The sequence below is a fragment of the Crinia signifera genome, chromosome 1 (assembly GCF_055691185.1).
Source record: "Crinia signifera chromosome 1, ASM5569118v1, whole genome shotgun sequence".
NCBI lineage: Eukaryota > Metazoa > Chordata > Amphibia > Anura > Myobatrachidae > Crinia > Crinia signifera.
In genome coordinates, this window is record NC_139217.1 from 372,318,874 (window position 1) to 372,334,468 (window position 15,595).

Here is a 15,595-nt window from a genome sequence, read left to right on the forward strand (position 1 = left end):
TCCGGGATGTGAGCAAATGAAGGAGCCGCAGGCACTGCAGAATCATCAGGTATAGGCAAAGCCCCCTCAGTCTCCTGGACATTCCGCTCAGGTATAATTGAGGAGAAAAAAAAAGAGATGTTCCACTAAGGATCAGCAGTAGTATAATAGAGCCCATCTGTAGGGGCATTGGGCGAATGACTAGAAAGGAGCACAGCATCCATTGGTATATCAGACATTTTGGCTATAAGCCTCTGTGATAAGGCATATATAGCTTGGAGAAGCTCTGTGACATTCATAGTTCCAGGGATATGCACAGGGTGGTAAAGAAAATAAGCCTGTCTCTGTAAAGAGACACAAAGATGAATGGTGGTGGCTAGCACATCGCCAATCATTCACCAAATGGCAGGTCAGTCAAAGACAGTAGAGCCAGGAGACCGCAGCAGATACACAGTTCCGGAGACACCACACACCCAGCAGGCACCAGTAAAAGCCTCAGAGGAGCAGCAGATGACCAGCAGGGAAAAGCACCCTACCAACTCAGTTCCAGGCAGCCAGAGACTGGCGTCAACACACCGCACTGAAGGATCCCACTGCAGAGCACACCGGGCCAGCGGTAAGAGTAGCCAGCAGACCAGGACTGGCGGACCAGTACAGGATATGCCAAAAAGTCTGCCCCATTTGTAGAACCAACTTGGAGAGGGTTCTATGTCCAAAAACGGTTATTTAGCAGGCACGTCTCACTCCCAGTCGCTCAGGCCACGCCCCTCAAAGGGGGTTTATTTACCATAATGGGAGTAACCATCGGAATCTACTGATCACCTGGCATACTGTACTCTATCTTCACAGACCTCTAACAATTCATATTTTCCAAACCACCTCAGGATCACGTGAATTCACCTGTGCATCAGCCTGGAAACATGAACAGTTAGAGTTTTTTGAGGATCATGTAGGGCATTCATATGGCTATGTTGATTTCAACTAGCCTTTGTGGGTTGATCAGAGGTAATTATGAATATATATATATATATATATATATATATATATATTATATAATTTAGTTATAGTGGCAGCTTCTCAATCAGTTTAGTGTTCTTATTCAGGTGCATGAAAGGGTGGGATAGTATTGAGTAAGAGAACAATACATAGTTTCCCCCCAGCACACTGAGTGATACCAGTAACCAGATTTAAATACTACTTGGTAATAGATAAAAGAGATCTTGTTTACATATATTTGTGCAAATATGTGAATAAGCCCCCAAGCAGTCTTCAAAAGGTGATGCAATAATAATAATAATGAGTAATTAATATGTTAAAGAAATCATTAGTGAAGAGGTGTCGGTGTTAGATAGAATGTGTTCCCTTCCTCACCACCTAGTGGTGATAGAGAAACGCATGAGTGTTGTCCTGCCCTCCCTTCCCACTAGCTGTCTGTTAGGACACATCCTTCCCCTGTAACAGGAAGGCCTGCCCCCTTTCAGCTCCCGGGGAATGCCCCAAATCGGGCTCTCACATCCACCAACCAACTATTTTTGTCGGAGAAGTAGGTTGAACCAGGAGTGGCAGGACTCCAGGAACCAGCAACACAGGATACGAGAGATCCTGATACCGCAGACCTTGAGAGTCTGACCACCAAAGCAATTCACGGTAACAAAAATGTTGCAAATTCACAGATAGTAAATATTGTTATACAGTTTGAAAAATTCCAGTTTTATTGGCAGTAGAGGAATCATTTAAGGCACAGTAATAACATTTTATGAAAAATTAATGGCTGGCTGCATATGAAAGCAAAGGTATCTAAAATATAGATTAGCTGATAAATTAATATACATATAGATAGTTATATTAAGGGGGCATTCAATCTGTGCTGGATTAGGGTGAAAAACTTGTGGATTGTCAAATTTGCCATGGATCCACTTTTTACTTAAATCACGTCCTTTTTCACCCATGCCAATTAAAAAAAAAAAAAAGGTGAAAACTTACTAAAAACCGGACTAAAATGCATGTGATTGAATTGAATACTGATTGGCAAATCATTTACTTTTTTTTGCCTGATGAAAAAAACACCAGCGATTGAATACTACCCCCTAAATCAGACATGTCCAAACTATGGCGCTCCAGCTGTTGTGAAACTACAAGTCCCATTATGCCTTGCCACAGTTTTGCTATTAGGGAATGCTAAAACTATGGCAGAGCATGCTGGGACGTGTAGTTTCACAACAGCTGGAGGGCCACAGTTTGGATATGCCTATCCTAAATGTTCTAGACAGCTTTACCAAAATATCAATTTCCAAGTCACATTAATTTACTTCAGCATTAACACTATTAAACACTGTAGGTATAACTGTCACATACATGTTTTAAAACTGTAATTAAATATTTGGTACTTGTGTAGTTTCACGGCGCCGTGCTACTTCCGGGTTTCTACGCTCTGCAAACTATCTAAAATTAAGTCACTTAACTCCATGCCAACATCGATAGTTCATACCCCCACTATCCACGTTGGCATGGAGTTGATTTTGGATAGTGTGGCGAGCGTAGCGAGCCACCGAGCCCGCAGCGTGGGCGAGCGAAGCGAGCCCAGCAAGGCGTGAAACTACACAAGTGCCAAATATTCATTGCCACTGTAAATATATACCTACATGCTGTGCATAGCGACTAATCCAAACCGGTTCTCAGAAATGTGCAGTTGGTCCACTTTTGGTAACAAAAATAACATATACTTGCACACTTGGCCTGATTCACACCCATTTGGCCAGGTCCAAATTCAGATGCTGGCCGATGGTTGCGCTACTGTGCGTAGGCTGCAATGTGCATGTGTGAGGCATGACTGCGAGCAGCTCGGGATTTTTTGTTTGTTTGCAAGCCGCTTGCGGCCTGTTTGACAGGAAGTGGGCACGTGGGGGTGGATCACAGGCGTTTAATGTCCGTGCCCGCAAAAATTCAATGGGTGAGGTCAATGAAACGCTGGGAGTGTCCGGCCAGGCGCAGGCTTGTTTATGCCTGCTAGGGGTGGCCACATGAAGTCGGCACCCGCCCGGAAGCGGCTGTTTTGCTCGCAGCCACCAAGTGATTCCAAGGCTCTGCGGCGGCTGCGAGCACCAGGGACAAGAGAAAAAAATAATTTGATGTTAAGTGAAAAATCTAATGATTTTTTCCTCTTGCAAGTGAACGGATGTGTACCCATACACATTCATCCACATCTCCTGCAAACCCCTTCGGAAGGCAGGTTTGTGTGGGGCAAGGGGGCAGCAGCTAACTTCTAGCTAGGCTTCAAACTCTCGCAGCCCAGCGAGCAAGTCTGAATCGGGTCAACTGGATAGTTTATCAGGAGCTGGTAAAACAAACTAGCACCTGTGCTACATCTGTCACATTTGGTCTGATGTCTGGTTACAATCTTCTGCCATACACAGGTCTATCGTGTAAAAAACAAAACACTTCTTCCAATGTTAGTGATATCTTCTCACCAGCTTCACACTGCAGAATTTCTATACATGTAAATATATTCTATATAAAGCTTCTGTAGATCCAAAGTAAAATCCCGTATCCGGAATCATCTCAATTGGAGAAATCACAAATATTTTACATTGATGACTAAATGTCATGTAAAGCAAATGAATGTGCTTCTTACACTGGTCTAAAGGAAAACCTGTTCGGAGAAGAAGAGAAAAAAAAAAAAAAGGAGCACAATTAAAACAGAGATAAGACAAACGTGGCACAATCTCTGGTTATTACTGTAACCAGGGTCTTACAGTATATGTTATTTGACCACAATAACTGGACATTGCAGGTAAGTGGCTTCATGATATTTTGCTATATGATCTCATTTGCTGGGCATCCCAGTTGGCATCCCAAAGGAAGCCATGCCAACCATCACAATTTCAGCAATGAAATCCCAACAGGGGGGGAGGGTTAGAATACCAAATTGTATCAGTATTCTGACCATAGGCATACTTACAGTCGAGATCCATAACCCAACCTAATTTTCTGTATTCTATATTTGTAAGGTGTAATTGTTTGGTTATGATAACTCATAAGGGTTTGCTTAATCGGTGCACAGATTATCTGGCTAGAATGGCATAGACCAGGGCAGCCATAGTAGTTCTGTAGATAGGGCTGCATTTCTGTTATATCTCAGGAATGGTGATAAAACAAACAGATGTCTTTAATCAGACTCATAGGGTAATGCTCTGAGAACTGTGTATGGGGAATACAGAGAGGGGAAACAGATTACAGATAAGTGAATTCAGCGATTTCGTGATACTCTATAGATTGTAAGCTTGCGAGCAGGGCCCTCATACCTTTGACTGGGGGTGAACTGCGATATGTCTATTCTTTTTTAATCAAGTATTTTTACTAATGCTTTTCAAAACACAAAAACATAACAAAACACAATAAAAGAAAGAAATCTAAATTCTTGCATTACCTAAAGTACAGTAAATTGGTTTTAGATGGCAAATAGTGGTTCAAGCAGAATGCAATATGTCTATTCTAATTGTGCCTCTGTCCACCCACCCAACTGCAGCAATTATGAAGAACGCAGCCTGGCAGGTGGTCTGGCTTCCACCCACTATGCACAGTCCTCCGTTGCGGACTGTGCATCCCGTAGGCACAGTATATATCAAAATGCTTCCTGGTGCCTGGCCCAACTCTACAGTGAGTAGTAGTACTATGAATTGGGCACTAAGTAGCTAGGGAGAAATGAATAGTGGACTCACTTTGTCACTCCAAAGTCTAGTCTACAGAGCAACCAGCTCGGGCCTGGTTTTCTTCAATTTGAAGTTAATAAATTAATATTATTATTTTATGATATTATATGCATTGTGCAGGCAGAGGAGGGTAATTGATAAAAACTACCTCCAGCAAGACACATTCTGCATGCACTCTGCACTGTGGATGGAATTACATTGTTTTACTAGATGGCGCCACACGGAGCAATTCAATTGTTGTTCGGTAAGGCATCCAGAAATAAAAGTAAAGTTACGTATTTTGAGTAGCATCCTGCACTTTGGGTTTGGGCATTATACACAGCCAACCCTGGGCTGTCTGGACATGACCAGAAAAAAAAAAAAAAAAAAAAAAACACATTTGAAATCCACCAGGGCTGATACTGGCACATAAAGTTACAGGAGCACGGCTGAGGACTGATACTAGCGTTAGCAAAAAAAAATTTGAAAGCAATTGTGGCAGCATGCAATAGAAAATTGACTCTAATATCCTAGGACAAATGATTCATAACTGAAACCAGGTCCTTTAGAAGTCTTCCATGCTTGTCACTTCTCCAACTGTGTAAGCAGGAATAAATGAGAAGGAGGAAACCTAGTGTTTTATCAGACAGCAGCGCTGCTAGTGGGAGCGGAGCACTGGCCATATCGCAGCTGCAGGATGGCCATCGTTAAGGAGGATCTCCCTCATCTGAACAAGCAGGACCAGGGAGGGGGTTCTTAATGAAGCGTGCATTCTTAAAGATATTAAGTGTACACACTAGATGATATTGTGAACAATATCGCTCAGAAAGCCCTTTTGTGAACAATGTCACCTAATGTGTATGGGGTTAAGAGTATTCCGTTGAAATGTTCACTTTTCAGTAAAATAATGTTTTAATATTTGTTTATCCTCTTCTGCTATAGTATATGCAATATCTGGTGTAATAAATATAAAGATAAAGATACTTACAGGCTTTTTATTGTTGACTTTTCTTTACTGCTTTCGCTTGACCGTGGAGAGCTGGTGATTATGGCTTCATCTTCCAATGTTACAATATGATCCTCTGTTGAAGGAATTACACCACTGTTGGAGAGAAGGTTTGCTATTAGTAGTAATCAGCAGTGTTTTCCCACCGATATACTGCTAGTATCTACTTTACATCAGCGTCCCTGTCCTGATTTTACTCCATTTAAATTACCAAGAATTCAGTTTTTATTTGTATGAAAATATACTGGCAAATCAGGGGGACTCCACGCTTTTTGTTTCTGTCTTTTTTTCACAGGATATTTGACAGTAGGAATGCAGTGGGCAGGACCATGGCTGTAACTATAGTGGGTGCAACGGGTACCACTGCACAGATGCTTAAGGGGCCCCGGAATAGGTTATAAAGTTGCATACCAATTTCCCAAACTTGCCTGCTAAACAATTGGGTCTGATACATTTCTCAGCCTGAATTGTGTGACATTACATTTTCAGTGAGGACTGGATGGTAAAAGGGGTTTTGTGGCATAATTTGAACTGAGGGTATTCTGATGTGTCATATTCTGCTCATTGTAATGTGGAGGGCACTATTATGTTATAAAAAAAATATGGAGCACTTTAATGTGGTACAGTATGAAATGGAGTAACTATACTGGTTCATAATATGAACTGGCACACTAACATGGCATAATTTGATCTGAGGGGCACTCAAATGTGGCAAAGTATGGACAGGAGCACATTAATAAATCTGGACACTACTATGGGGAATAATATTAACTAGGGCACTACTGTGGGGCATAAAATGAATAATGGCAGCAGAGCAGTATCTCTCAAGAAGTAATGGGACATGTTTCTATGGGGCCCACACATTTCTGGTTATGCCTATGGGCAGGGCTGTAATGGTGCACCCCTCAGGATATTGACAAACTGCCACAGAGCCACCTTTTAGCCCTTTAGTCCTTAGGGCACTTAGCCAACATGCCGCTGTGGAAATTTACCCCCAGAATTTATTATTCTTACTAAAAATCTCTTTGCAATTGCATGGAACACCTTCAGCTCTAATTTTTATTTGATAAAGGCAAGTGTGGAGAATTACCTTTTATAGCACTGCAACTCATCTTGTGCAACCAAAAGCTGAACCTTCAGTTTGTTCCTCTCCTGTAGCACATCCCTTAGCTCCTGCAGGGTAAACCGTGGACGATTTGGGTCCTTTAGATCTATAATCATTTTATCAGGTCCTAAGTCTGCCTGGAAAAATTTAATATAGTGCATTACTTTATGTATAGATTCCATAGTGCTTAATCCAAATTAGACCGGGCCTGAATTCAGTGGGTAAAGAACAAGGAGGCACAACCAGTCAGATAGAAGGATTTCTTCTACCTGACCACATAAGCCTTTCACTTTCGTTATCACTATGAAGCACAATATATATTAGTTACTTGCTGACCCGCCCGGCGTTGCCCGGGAAACCCTTGGGGTTTCTTTATTTCCAAAATTGCTGAAAAATGTCATCTTACAATATGCTGTGCCAAAGACCTAAGATTGTAATTTGTTATAGATTCCACCATAATGTTAGAATGTGTTTGCATTGATACTCAATGACGGCAATGAAATCAGGTGTGGTGTTGTTGTTTGAAACACAACTTGTATGTGTTGATGAATTCCACATCCACTCCTGAGATTTAGCACCTACTGTACGACATATCCTCCAACATCTGAGGGTCAGAAATCGGTACAAAATCAGAAAGAGACGTGGCCACACCTCCATTTCTATACTTTCAAATTGTACAGTTTCTAGGGTGTGTATTTACAGGCGCTGAGTGCGAAGGGACCGGGGTGGGCATTACTTAGCCCGCCATAATTCATTAAAAATTCACTGCTCCCTGCCACTGCCACTCCCCTCACCAAACCTGCAGCAGTCTCTGAGGTCTGGGGATCTGTAAAGCACATGCACCGGGCATCTCTACCAAACAGTGGGGCAGCCCCTGAGTGTGGGAGCAGGTCCATGGGCCTGGCCACATGATGTCATGACGCGACGCACGCTACCCGCACCACTGTAATGCCCCACTGGGAATGTGTGCAATGGGCCAAATTCTTCCCTACACCCGCCGAGCCAATCCACTGATCCAGCCATCACAATCATCAATGGGTGCATTGATAAGGTTTGAGTGTAAGAAGTTGAAGAATAAGACTGAGAAAAAGAATTGCCATGTTACAAAGTGTACAATTTACTCAATAAATTGTGAAAAAAATGTAAGTGTACATAGAAGTACAATCAAGAAATGAAAGTAGGATTAAAAAATAAGTTCTGATTCAAACTGATAATTGTTTGGATGGGGTGGGTTGTGAAACAAATCTATAGGTGGGGGTATGGATATTGTGGGCATAATTGGGGCCCTCAATTGATGGGATTTTCACTACAGTGTCACGGTCACATTGTCACCATAGGGGGATTCCCAATTGGGGTCCAGGTGGTCTTTTAGGGACCCTTTACAATCCTGTAGGTCTCTTCTCCTTGAGCTTACAGTCTCCCTTAATGATAGTCAATCACTGATGGAGACCATAGGCTCCAGGAGAAGAGACCAACGGAATTGTAAAGGGGTCCCTAAAATACCACCTGAACCCCAATTGGAAATCCCCCTACGGTGACACTGTAGTGAAAATTTCTCATCATCTGGGTACCCCCTGTAGGTATACCAGACACCAATTATGCCCACAATATCCATACCCCCTCCACCTATAGATTTGTTTCGCAACCCACCGCCATCCAAACAATTATCAGTTTGAATCTTAATTTAATTTTTTAATCCTACTTTCATTTATTGATTGTACTTCTATGTACACATATTTTTTTCACGATTTATTAAGTAAATTGTACACTATAACATGACAAATCTTCATCTCAGTCTTATTCTTCAACTTCTTACACTCATAACATTCAAACAAATGCATGCAGCACTCATGCCCATCGACCAAACATTATCTATGAACCAAAAGAGTCTGGGAAACCCTTAAGGCAGAGCAGTGCCTGATATCCAACTGACTAACAGGGTGAGTGCAGTGTACCCACTTTGTATTGATCAATGGGTACATTGGCCAGGACAAAGATTTCTCAGTGCAACTGGAGGACTGGAGAGACGGATATGGGGAACAAAGTAGAAATGGTACATTAGGTACAGTTTTTATTTGCCGGTACAGACTGTTAAATAAACGGCAAATTATTTTTTTTTGTGTTCTGTGTGTTTGTGTGTGTTGTACTGTTTTTGTGTGTGTGTTGTAATGTATGTGGTTTTGTGTGTTATATTGTATGTATCTGTCCAATGCGTAAGTGTGTGAGGTGTGCTATGTATATACAGTATGTGTGTGTTGTGTCTTTGTGTATCTGTGCAAAGTTTAAATGTGTGTTTTGTACTGTTTTTTGTGTGTGTGTGTGGTGAATGTGGGTGTGTGTTGTGCTGTTAGAGGTATGTTATGTGTGTGTATCTGCGCAATGTTTAAGTGTGTGTTCTGTGTATTGTACTGTTTTTGGGTGTGTGTTGTAGTGAATGTTGGTGTGTGTTGTACTGTGAGTTGTGTGTTATGTGTGTGTGTGTTGTGTGTATATCTGCCGAATGTGTAAGTTTGTGAGGTGCGCTACGTATATATGTGTGTGTAGTGTGCTGTGCTTATCCTGGCAATGTTTAAGTGTGTGTTCTCAGTGGCGTAGCTTGGTTTGGGGTGCCCCCGCCGTTAATGGGGGGGCGCCTCCCCCCCTCCCCGCCGGCCTCCCCACCCCCGCCGTTAATGGGGGGTCGCCTCCCCCCCTCCCCACCCCGGCCGCCGGTGCCACCCCCCCCCCCCCCCCATCGGCGCAGGCTTACCTGTCTGCGCGTCCCGACTCCCCTCCTGGCTTCAATTAATAATTCTATGCAGACGGACCACGATAAAATGGCCGCCCCCATACCGCAAACAGTTTCAGAGAACTGTCTGCTTTATGGGGCAGCCATTTTATCGTGGTCCGTCTCCATAGAATTGATTGAAGCCAGGAGTTGTGTGTTTGTTGTACTGTTTTTGGGTGTGTGTTGTAGTGTGTATGGATTTGTATTGTACTGCATGCGGTGTGTTTCCAGCAATTTCAGCCCCTATCTCCCCCGTGTGTACACAGCTTAAGTGTGTGAGGTGCTCTACGTATAAATGTGTGTGTTGTGTGCTATGTGTGCGTATGTGGTGTACTGTGTGTGTGTGCGTGTACAATGTGTACGTGTGTGTGTGTGTTATGTGTGGTCTATGTATATCCTCAATTATTTCCTAATTGTTTAAAGCCTTCACCATAATGTTAGAATGTGTCTGTCATACTTAATGACAGCAATGAAATCAGGTGTGGAGTTGTTCCTTCGACCACGGTTTCCCAGATCGTCGATCTTTTCCCCAGATCATCAATGAAGGAAAATTAAAACTTGGTGTTTTTTAAAATTCTAAGTGAAATTTCCCAAAAACGGCTTCGAGGTGCACACCACCGGGTCCAGAGGTATCTTGTTGCCAAATTTGGTGTCTCTGAGTGCCACGGTGTGTCCGCAATGCGTTGGACACGCACACACGCACACAGACTCTTCAACTTATTATATAGATGTATTTGAAATGCAACAGGATACATTTCTACCACAGTTTAAAAAGAAATCCAATTGGCACTACTGTACCTAATACAACTGGCAAATGTAAACGTTTCAATGTCTGAAACAAAAATGAGAAGGCAGGAACAATACAACATGGGAAACACTTGCTATAGCGTTCTCTCAATGAGGAGTGTTTTGAGTATGTATGAGTTAAACACTAATGCTCCCACATACATGAATAGTATCAGTCATCAAGTCAATCAGCCAGTTAAGCTTAATCCTTCGCTATTGATGCGGTGTCTGCTACTTAAAATCTGATGGGGCCCAGGCACCTGCCGTCTATCGATGCAATCCTCCGATCCCCTGATTATCATGCTGGGGGATTGGGGATTTTAATCATACTTAAAAATCCCAATTCCCCGCTCCTGGAAGGGATTGTCAAATCAGGAATTTTTTTTTGCATGCTTAATATCCTTGATCTGCCAACAGATTGGCGATCATCTATGCCCGCAATCAGTCGACGGAATGGGCATAACCCAGCTGATTTACATTTAGGGTTATATTTACCAAAGATCAATGGCATGTATTCAATGCCGGTGCGAGTGGGTTACACTGTGAGGATCACAGAAAACCAGTGATCCTCGCAGTTTAACCCCCGCGCCGGCCGCTCGCACTATGCAACGTTCCGGGGGAATCCTCGCAGTCACAGAACGGCGAGGATTCCCCTAAACTGCGAGAGCCGAGGCTAGTGCAGCAAACTCGCTGTAATTAGCCTCGGCTCTCGCAGCTTTTGAAAGCACATTCGCAAATTCCCCCTCGCTCAAAAAACGGAGTGAGGGGGAATTTGCGTATGAGGGGGGTCAGTTGAATACTGACAGGGTGAGCGTTGACTGCGAGCAAAAAGTCCTGCTCGCAGTCACCGCTCGCCCACGGCATTGAATATATGCCAATGTTGGCCACTTTAAAAGATCTTAATTGATGTTGGGCTTCCACGGCTAAAATAAACATTTACTGTCATATGAATTTTTAAGCCCAACATCGATTAAGACTTTGATTTTAAATCAATTAATATTGACCAACATCAACCTTTAGAAAATATACCTCTTAATGTAATCTCTTAAACCAGAGGTTTTTGATTTACTTTAATAATTAAGTTACAAAGGATATTGCCATTATTGGAAGTACTTTTGATTAGATTTGAGGTTTTATGGAAGCCTAAATGTTTCCCCCTAATTCAGTAAAATTGGAACACACACTGCATTTCCCAGGATGGGGTAGATGTATTAAGCCTGGAGAAGTGATATCGCAGCAGCCAATCAGCTCTCAACAAGAATGTGCCCACAAGATAAAAGTAAAACTGCTATTTCTAGAAGAACAAAATAACTCCTAGGGTACCTGACAAGCTGGGGGACTTTCTCTCATTAGCCTTTCAACCTCTGTCTTTAGGTTATCCCGTTCCATCTTCAGTTCCTCAGTGACAAGACTTGACTGATTCACCAAAGTCTCCAGAACCTCCAGAACACGAACAATCTTAAACTGAAGATCAGCAACAATGTCTGATACCCCACGGCCCTCTCTGCTGATCTTCAGAAGATGTTTGCCTATTACATGTGAAATATCATACACATCCTCCACTGTCATTTGGAAAGGGTCCTTATCCAAAGCCGTGTCTGGAGACATGTCCTCTGGTTCAATGTCCATGTTTTCTGTGCTTTACACACTCCCTAACAAAAGACACAAACTAAATACTAGTCAAATCTTGTGATTAATAACTAATTCTAAATAGCATAAAATAAAATGCTAAATATCTAAATTATTTTGTAGGTTTTGTAGAATTTAATGGGAAAGAGAACAACAACGCCCTCTAGGGGGTGGTGGTGGCGCTTGACTGGGTTAGCTTCAATGAGCTGCTGCTATGTAGGTATAGTCAATCCCTGGAAGACTGGGGTAAAGCAAGAAAAGGTATAAAAATGGTAGCGCTAAAGTGTATGAAAGATATTCTAAAAACCAAATTGGACAGGTTTTACAATTAAAAAACTATTTATTAAACATGGTGTGACCAAGAAATTGGATAAAACATTGTAAATAAATTACTTCTGGAATGAGATAAAAGATATATGCTGGGGCGCTAGTGCACTAGACTTAACCAATTAGGATATGTCCATTCCTATGAGGCCCTTTGAATCCTTCCCAAAATATAAATAAGGGGGTGTTGTTACAGTCCACCATGTGGGGCACACATGGTCCACAGTCCACCATGTGGGGCACACATGGTCCACCTGCCCAGGTTTGCCTCCTGGGCAGGTGTATTGGCTGGTCCAAATGGGGGTCCAGTTCACCATGGAGGATAGCTGGCGGTGAGGGCTTGATGGAAAAAGCTCCTGTGCTGAAGTCGGTGGAGATATGATGTTTAGGGCTGATTCGGACAGGTCCAGATGAAGAATGATGAATCGTAGAATTGATACCAGGATTTGGTGGGATTTGGATAAAGCTTCTGACGTGTTTCGCTGTTTCGAACAGCTTTATCCTTGGATAAAGCTGGTTTACACAGCGAAACACGTCAAGGGCATTATCCAGATCCCACTAAATCCTGGAAATAAAAAAAAGTAACAAAAGTTACAGAACATGCTGGGTGTATTAGTGTTAGGGTGCTAAGATTTCAGAATTGACATAAATACCAGTGAAAGTAACTAGTAACAGTGTGTTGAGATAAGCAGACCCATGTGTCAGTAGTCTTCGGGCACATATGGGTTATTTCTAGCTTGTTTAACATATTTCAGATATTAAATACATTAAAACAGTGACAAAATTTTAGGCATGATCCTATAGGTTATGAACAGCGCAACAAACTATACTTCATTTGGTACTTGTTTCCTAGCACGGCACCCATCGCATACCGTACTTGTGGTATGAGATGCATGCGATGCGATATTCCCGTTAAATTAACAGGAGTGCTTGTACAATGAAATATCGCATAGCATCGCATGCCAGCAAATGGCATGCGATGCAATGCGATTTTTAATTGTACAAGCACCCTGATGGGTGCTTACAATGTTAAATGCACCCCCATTATCAACGACCCCCCCCCCCACTATCAACGCCAAGCGTGGCGAGCGGCAGCGTTACGCGTCCTCCGACCTTTTCATACCCCCCACTATCCACGTTGGCGTGGAGTTGATTTTAGATAGTGTGGTGAGCGCAGCGAGCCACCGAGCCCGAAGTGTGGCGATCGCAGCGTGCCCCACGAGGGGACACGGAAGAGGAGCCCGATGGTGATAAATACATTTAAAACATATTACTTAGACTGTAAAGATGGGCCCCCTTCAGCTCAGCCATATTACTTAGACTGTAAAGATGCAACCCTTGCACCTATGGTAGTTATGCCCTTGAGTACATGGTATACAAACATTGCTGCATCAGCGGAAAAGACACTAAAATAAAGCATCAGGGTGGATACACAAACGATAGAGTGCATACACACTGAATAAAATCTTTAACAATATTCTTCAGCTAACAAATATAGGAGCATGCTGTCAGTGAGTCAGAATGTTACTGCATGTAGAGTGGACAGGGAGGTCATTAATGACCCGCCGGAGTGTGTATAGTTAGCGATATAGTGCGTACACACTAAACGATATGCTCAATATAATCGTTATCGTGCATATCGTTAATAATTATCATATAGTGTGGAGAGGGTAACGCATATGAGTGGAGAGGGCCCTGCTCCTGAGAGCTTACATTCCAAAGGAGAGGAGCAGGTCTGGCTATGCCATTAGCAGCTGCCTAGCAGCCCGGGATCTGTGGGGGGTTCTACCGAGTCTGCTGTTCACAAAATTAAGGATGTCTATGAGGAAGACATCCTTCTTGTACCCAATGCAGGTTGCAGCTGTGGAACTTCAAAGATGCCACTGCCACACATTCACTTGAGGGTGAGGGTACTGGTGGAAGTGTGGGGTTTGCAAGTAAGTCAGTAGTAAGAATCTTGCCTAGGGTGATGAGAAGCCTTACACTGGCCCTGGTAGGGGGCAGACACAGATCGGGTAGACATCAGCTCTAATAATATAACAGAATACCACTAATGCGGGTGGATGGCGATCTTCGATCCATTTACATATTGCACAAGGCATTTTTTCTTCCTGTCTGGGTTGCGGCTTTCTACTCACAGTCAACTGAAACATCTCTATTAGTGATCCATACTGAATAAGGTCCATTGTTAGGTTTTCTTCTTCTGCTGCTGCTGCTGCAGCAGCAATGTTTTTTTAATTTTTTATTATGGATGCTTGTTAACCCAAATAAAATGCAAAATTAAAACAAACAATTATATAATAAATTCACTTGGATACCATGGCAAATATACAAAATAATATTAATAATAATAATAATAATAATAAAAGGTTTAACCAGGACATAGCCAGTTTTGTAAAAGTAGCCATACCATTATGAAGTAAACTTAATAACTACAGAATAATAGAAATAGTGAACAATTAGAGAATTTGTTGTTTTCATCACACATGGACTTATGTTAATGTGGGTAAACAGTTTAGCACCAGAAGCAGTAGTTCCCCGCCTTAATTTATGTAAAGAAAGTGGTCTAAAAACTCAGCAAGGCCTTTGTACAGTAGTTTATATATATTCAGATGAAGATAGTAAGAAGCTGGTTGAATAAGAAGCTAACTTCAGCTTCATAAAGCACACTTTGGTAATTACATATGATAGATAGGTGCCTGAGACACAGACCAGGGGCCAAATGTACTAAGCTTGAAAAGTGATCAAATGGAAAGAGATAAACCACCAGCCAATCAGCTCCTATCTGCCATGTCACAGGCTGGGTTTGAAAAATAAGAGGTAGGCGCTGATTGGTTGGAGGTTTATCACTCTCCATTTTATCACTTTTCAGGGTTTAGTACATCTCGCCCCAGAACTTAGTGTAGATCAAAATGTGTATATTTGGACAGTATCCAATTATGTGTACCAGTGCTAGCATATATAAGAGTTGGGTAGGCTCTAGTTACTACATAGGTGGGTATTATTCTAAAAGAGGGACAGAAGACATAACGCCCCACTGATCATAGTTATTATATACTGCACCGCTACATACTATGAGCAGAAATCCCTAGTATAGTGGATTTCTTACACGAATGTCTCTCACCAAAAAATGTCGCCGCCGAGGCGTCTGCGTTGTCCCCAGTCACTTCCTTAAGTCACCAAATTGTAGTTACTCTACAGGAGACTCTTCGGGCAGTTTCCATGGAGACGACATTCCTCTCACGTGAGCACTTTCCAGGTGAACAGCCAATCACCATCCGCGCATGATCAGACGTCATGAGTGCCAAGCC

The 15,595-nt window shown here is 42.5% G+C and overlaps 1 protein-coding gene across 2 annotated transcripts; it reads right to left on the minus strand.

Annotated features, from left to right (window-relative positions):
* Window positions 1-1,674: 1,674 nt before the first annotated feature.
* On the minus strand, window positions 1,675-15,561 carry RILPL2 (Rab interacting lysosomal protein like 2). 2 transcript variants are annotated; one of them, XM_083151287.1, is made up of 5 exons: window positions 15,409-15,561; window positions 11,655-11,983; window positions 6,764-6,915; window positions 5,656-5,769; window positions 1,675-3,628 (listed from the first exon to the last, which is right to left on the minus strand). In XM_083151287.1, the coding sequence occupies exons 2-5, from the start codon at window positions 11,958-11,960 to the stop codon at window positions 3,607-3,609; spliced, it is 594 nt and encodes a 197-aa protein (XP_083007413.1). In that variant the 5' UTR covers window positions 11,961-11,983; window positions 15,409-15,561; the 3' UTR covers window positions 1,675-3,606. The 2 variants fall into 2 exon arrangements, with proteins under 2 accessions (XP_083007413.1, XP_083007414.1); XM_083151288.1 differs by having other exon boundaries at window positions 11,655-12,000; window positions 15,409-15,541.
* Window positions 15,562-15,595: the final 34 nt, after the last annotated feature.